The following is a 6000-nucleotide window of genomic DNA, read 5'->3' as shown; positions in this document are numbered from 1 at the left end:
CGTCCTTACATACCTCCCCCCCCCATCAAACCCAAAGCCCTCACTCAAAACAGGGCACTGCAAAACTGCCACTTCCAAGCAAAACCAAAAATCAATCAAACCAACTCACAATAAAATAAAATAACCCTTCAAAAAATATGTCAACCCCTATCCAAATGGGCCTCCTGCTGCTCAACTGGTGCAAGCTGCCATCATAATATGCATCAGCCTCAATATCAAAACTTCAAACAGATTAGCAAAATCATCAAAACAATTAACATTTCAATAAAAGAAGGCATACCAAAAAATACAAAAATCATAAAAAATATATATAAATAAAAAAATAAAAAAATAAAAATATAAATCAAAAAAAAATACATCCAAAATAAAAATCAAAATATCCAATTCATCCCAAATTTCATCAATTCTCAACAGAATTGTATAATCTTCACTTTCTTTTATACTTTTTCTTTCTCAAATGTCTTTCTTTTCTTTTTTCTTTTATTTTTTCTTCTTTCTTTCGTTTCTGATCTTTTTTTCTGGGATTTTAATCAGGGGGAAAATAGAAGGAATCAAGGGCTGCAGCGACAAGGGAGAAATTAAGAGCACGTGCTTTGTCAAGGAAAATTAAAATGAAAAAACAAAAAAATCAAACTAAATGCTAAATAAAAAATCAGTAAAAAAAAAAAAATGATGCAAAAATTAAGTCCAAAATCAGGGTAAAAAAGGGTCTCTCAAATGGTCAAAAATGGGGGAATCTCAGAGAATCTTTGCAGAAAATTCAAAGGCTGCAGCTTTGCATGGCTTGCTTCCATTAGTGCCATAAAGGATTTTGCTTTTTTCCATTAGTTTTTGGTTTTTTTTTTTTCAGCTCTCATTAAGTCAAAATTTTTCAGCTTGTCCAGACATTAAAAAAAAAAAAAAAAAAACTTTCCTGTCTTAAAATTTTAAAAAATGACTTTCTGTTCTCTTAAAACTGTTTTTCTTTTCTTAAACTGTGTCTGTTCTTGCTACTGTAAAGCACACCAGTGCAGGCTCCCACTCATCTCGGTCTCCAGCCAGCAGAACACCCTCTCCTTGCCTCCAGCTCCGACCAGCCAACATGGGGACGCCACCTCCCGGGCCCACAGCACAACTTACTTGAACGTCCGTCCAACTCCTCCAACGCCCCGCACTCCACCTCTCTTCCGAGCCCAGGGCTTCCGCCTGCCAGCCGCGCCTCCCAGCTCCTCTCCCCCACCCCCCCTCCCCCTTGGAGGGCTTCCTTCCCCCACGGTTCTCTCTGTGCAATATCTCTTCCTGCATTTTCTTTCTTTTCCTCTGTCACTTCTTTTTCTTCAAACTTTCATTGTTGACTCCTTCTTTGTATTTTTTCCCTGAATGCAGCTCGCCTTCCTCACTTTACTCAAAAGCCTTTATTTATTTAACGCTTCAAGCTCAGCTTGTCCAAAGACTGTATTCCTCTTCTGGTGTCCCACTCAGCGGTTCGGATACCCCCTCAGAGCCCTCTTAAAAAGTAAAGGCGCCTGCTCTGTTTCCGCTTTCTGTGTTGTGCTGCTTTCCCTCCTGCTCTTGCTCTGATGCAGCTTTTCTTCACCTCTGAGCCAGCTCCCTATTTCCTGCCACCCTCCCTGCTCCCGCCACTCTCTCGGGCAGCACGCTCTTCCGCCTGGAACACACCACCCGCGCCAGCCACTCTTCCGCCTGCACAGCCACGAACTCCCATCACGGCACGCCGGATAGGCACTGCCATCAGGCTCTCGCTACTCGCTCCGGCCCTCTGAGCACAGCCACATGATTCAACCATCTACACGCCGCTCAGCACCTCGCAACTATCTCAATTCGCATGGCATCAACTCTGGCACCAGAGCATCTCTCAGTCGGTTTTCTTTGCAGCCAATGCACTTCATTTATCAGTTTATATGATAATGCATATTTTTTGCTAATTCAATTGCAATTATACAAACAAATACAGCAATAACTTCATTGGCTAATGCTAACATGGCCAATACAATAAATTATTATTTCTGTTATTGCCCTTTTAGCAGATAAGAACCTCTTTTATCCTTTTATTCACATCCTTGAGACTTTTCCCACGACACTCAATGTATTAGAGAAATTGTTTATTCACCCTATCTAGTCAAATGGTAATAAAATCCCATGCCCCATTGCCTAATTCACCCAGGCTATTTTCCTCTGACTGACCTCCAGTGGTCATAGATTGCATGTGTTGATTATAAATTGCATAAAGTGGAATTTCCTTGTATTTGTTTGGAATTTACTGTCCTTGAAATTTCAGGGAATCACTGTTGTGATGGATCTGAATATATTTAACCCTTATACAAAAAAAATCTATATCCGGGCAAAATCTGCATTCCACTATTGAAAGCTTCGGCGGCTCTAATTTACCCCAGATACTGGGAAGCTGCAGGAACAGGGTGCTGCAAAAGACACTTCTGCCTCTTCCCCTCCGCTATCGCTGTGATACAAGTCCTGTGCTTGGCGTGGTGAACTTCAGTGATAACTTTGCATGGCTGATTTCACACCATTTTTCATACACTTTAATTCTGATTATAAAAATGAACCTGGCAGTAGCTTTACACCCATCCATACTCACCTCTGTCCGTCACGACTCAGTTTAGCCTGATGCAGTATGGCGGGGGAGGAGGTTTTGTGTACTAAAATCCCTGATGCTTTACAAAATCCTGTCTGTGTTCTACAGCAGTGCAGATCTGACTGTGCCCTGGGCTTTGTCTGACAGATCCCTTCTTTACTGATGCTCACCTTGGTGTGAAATTGTAAAGAGCCCACTTGAGTTCTCTGCCCCGCTAGTTCCACTGATGGTCAGAAGAGGAAGCAGGACTTTTGTGGACCTAGATGGGCCTTTGGCTGGCTCTTAGCACAGGGGTGGATTTCACCCTTCGAGGATTCATGCTCATAAACCCTGGCTTTTCCAATGATCAGTGATATTGTGGGTGCAGTGCAATCGAATGTGACTGCCGTTGACATGGTGGGAGCCAGAAAGCACAAGAAAAATCTCTGTAAGGAGCTCAGAGAAGCCATGAGATGACTGAGTCAGTCTATCATTATCCCTGAGACCAGTGTCTGAAGCTGCACTTTTATAACTGCTAAGCAGCGTCTAGGTACATGAAGGCCACACTGGAAGTGCAGGCGCTTTCATATCTTATGTGGCTGATGTCTGCAGCTGTGAAGGAGTCAGTCACATTTCGAACCCATTCCCCTATTCTAACAATAGAAACAGGGGCGGCTCTATGTTTTTTGCCGCCCCAAGCACAGCAGACAGGCAGCCTTCAGCGGCGGTTCTGTGGGAGGTCCGCCGGTCCCGCGGATTCGGTGGCGTTTCTGCGGGAGGTTCGCCGGTCACGAGGAATCGGTAGCATTTCTGTAGGAGGTCTGCCGGTCCCGCGCCTTCACCATGCCCGCCGCCGAATTACTGCCGAAACCACGGGACCGGCGGACCTCCTGCAGAAACGCCGCCGAAGGCTGCCTGCCTGCCGCCCTCACAGCGACTGGCAGGCCACCCTCTGCGGGCTTGCCGCCCCCGGCACGCGCTTGCTGCGCTGGTGCCTGGAGCCGCCCCGAATAGAAAAGATCTCATTTGCACTGTGTTTAACCTTTAGTTTGGAGGATTTGGACTCCAAATGTGCTTGTGAGATAGGAGTGGGGTTTGCATTAAATTTCTTAAGTCAAGTGTATTAAGTACCTTCCCGAGCAATCCCTGCTTTCGTGGGAAGTGTTTATTCTGTTTGATTTTACTTTATGCTACATTTTATGTAGCTGTTCTGCCACAGACCATTTTACCCTGAGGACTACAGCAGAATCAGATAAATTGTCTGAAATAGAGACTTATTTATGACCAGTCTCCACAGCTAAACTCTGGGGATATAGCTTTGACTAATCTTTTCTGTCTTTTCCTTTGCCTAATTTTTGCCAGAAGCTGGGGATGGGCGACAGGGGATGGATCACTTGATGATTCCCTGTTCTGTTCATTCCCTCTGAGGCACCTGGCATTGGCCACTGCAGCCATTGATCTGGCCCAGTCTGGCTGTTCTGATGTTCTTCGCACAAGAGTGTATTGGCTGCGCTGTCTAAACAAAGCAGTAGTTTTATGTGGTTAGAAGGTAGGAGATCAGCTTGATTAGGCGTCTGTCCTCCATTGGGCATGCAGTACAGTACACGCCTGACAATAGCAAGGAACAACAGCACAATCTATCTCTTCCAAGTAAACCTATTGGCTGATGCGGATTGTAAAATTGTAGCAGTTCACAGAGACTGAGCTACAGCAGTAAACTCAGCATGAGCAAATGAACCTTTTGAACCAATGACTTTTAGCAAAAGGGACTCAGAGAGAAGCACTGAATTGAGCTGTGAGATAAGGCTCTCCGGGTTTGGAAAAATCTCAGTGTCAGTCAGTCAGTGCAGGGCCCTTCTTGCTCTGCCATGATCAGAATGTTTGTGAGTGCAGTGGGGAGCGCAGGCCGCTGCCGTTCTCCCCGGGGGTTGATTTAATGCAGTTAGGTACAGGGCATAATTTCATGCCCAGAATTTTCAATGCATCTCTTTCCCCTCCCTCTCTTGCAGACATTAACTCAGAGGGGAAGAATGCCCCTTCAGGTACCTACCCACTGGGCTCTGATGAACTCCCAAACAACACGAGTGGCAAAGAGAAGGGAGAGCCCCCCCACACCACAGCTCACAACCTTGCTCAGTCGGGAGAAGACTTCTTCGATTCTGTGACTGAGAAGACGACTCCGTTGCCTCACAGAGATGTTCTACAAGAGCCAGCTTCTGCCCCTGAAGCCCATACAAAACAAACTTTCCCTTCCAAGAAGAAGCCACCTTCTCTAAAGCAAGTAAACACCGCAAGGAAGCACCTGAGACCCCAAACTACCCCATCAATGCTTCAGAGAGCTGCCTCTCAGCCAAACCTGCCAGGCCCCAGGGCCTTCACCTCTGCTGAAGAGCCTCATGTCCTGGGGAATGGGATTACTATGGCTACTGAAGCCAAGCAAGCAACCCCTGAGCTGCCATTGTGGGGTGGCAGGAAAGGAAGCAGTGGCACAACCAGCCAGTCTCCACTGCAGATTTCTCCTTTTACGTTATGGCCTGTGATCCGCCAGCCCACTTCCCAAAGCCCAGAGACAGTAAAGCAGCCTGTGGCTGCTGCGGCTGCTGTAGAAGGTGATACAATCGGCCCCAGTGCCAACAAGACAAGCAGTGCAGAGAACGAGATGAATGGGTCTGCTTCCGAAGAAAGTCAAGAAACAACCACTTCTACCATCATCACCACCACAGTCACCACCACCGAGCACACACCAGGTGAGCCCCCTCTCTGCACGGCCACAGCCCCACAAACCCCAAGCCGCAGGAGAGGCAGGTGGAGTCACCAGGCTGTGAAGTGAGAGAGGACACACTTCCTGTGTCTGCAAATGCAGCATGCGCTTTTGGAGCTGCCCAAGAGCTTGCACGTTTCATTGGTGTCAAAAATCTGCACCAGTGCAATGGCGTGGCCGCTTTCAGGAGAGAGCTGCACCTGGCTCTTGTTCGAAAGGCAGCCTGGCGCATAACGCAGGAGAGGGAGAGGGAGCCAGCTAGCAATGCAATGGCATAGACACTAAGATTGTAACCCAAAGTCAAATCTTTAATGTATCCTTGGGGATCAGGAAGGCAGTTCTAGTGGAACCAGCAGAACTTAGTGAATGTGGAGCAGGAAACTGAGTGTTTAGAATAACCCAGGCTACAGCTAAGGAGGAAGTCTCTGCTCGCAAGGAAGTGCCTGGCACGTGCCACCTCCATCCGTTGAGCGAGCAGCGTTGCTCCAGCTCACAGGGGTTAGCTCTCTTCTCTGCGGTGTGAGACGGGCCCAGGAGCCAGAGGCCATGGGCTGCCAGCAGGGATGCACATGGTGGTATCAGGGGTAGCCCGCAGGGTAATAGGTTTGTGGCATAAAACCAGGGATTTTTCCATCTGTCATGGGGGGCTCGACTCACCACAGGGACG

The 6000-nt window shown here is 47.2% G+C and overlaps 1 protein-coding gene across 1 annotated transcript in view; it reads left to right on the top strand.

The window, feature by feature from the left end:
* The first annotated feature begins 2986 nt into the window (after positions 1–2986).
* Positions 2987–6000, top strand: part of SEZ6L (seizure related 6 homolog like) — a 55905-nt gene continuing 52891 nt past the window's right edge. Inside the window, exons 1-2 of the mRNA XM_039505418.1 lie at positions 2987–3020; positions 4582–5319. Coding sequence (XP_039361352.1) covers positions 2987–3020; positions 4582–5319 — 772 coding nt within the window. The remainder of the gene's footprint in view (positions 3021–4581; positions 5320–6000) is intronic.

Source organism: Mauremys reevesii, linkage group 18, assembly GCF_016161935.1.
Source record: "Mauremys reevesii isolate NIE-2019 linkage group 18, ASM1616193v1, whole genome shotgun sequence".
Classification (NCBI taxonomy): Eukaryota; Metazoa; Chordata; order Testudines; family Geoemydidae; genus Mauremys; species Mauremys reevesii.
This window is presented reverse-complemented; position numbering and strand designations above follow the sequence as displayed.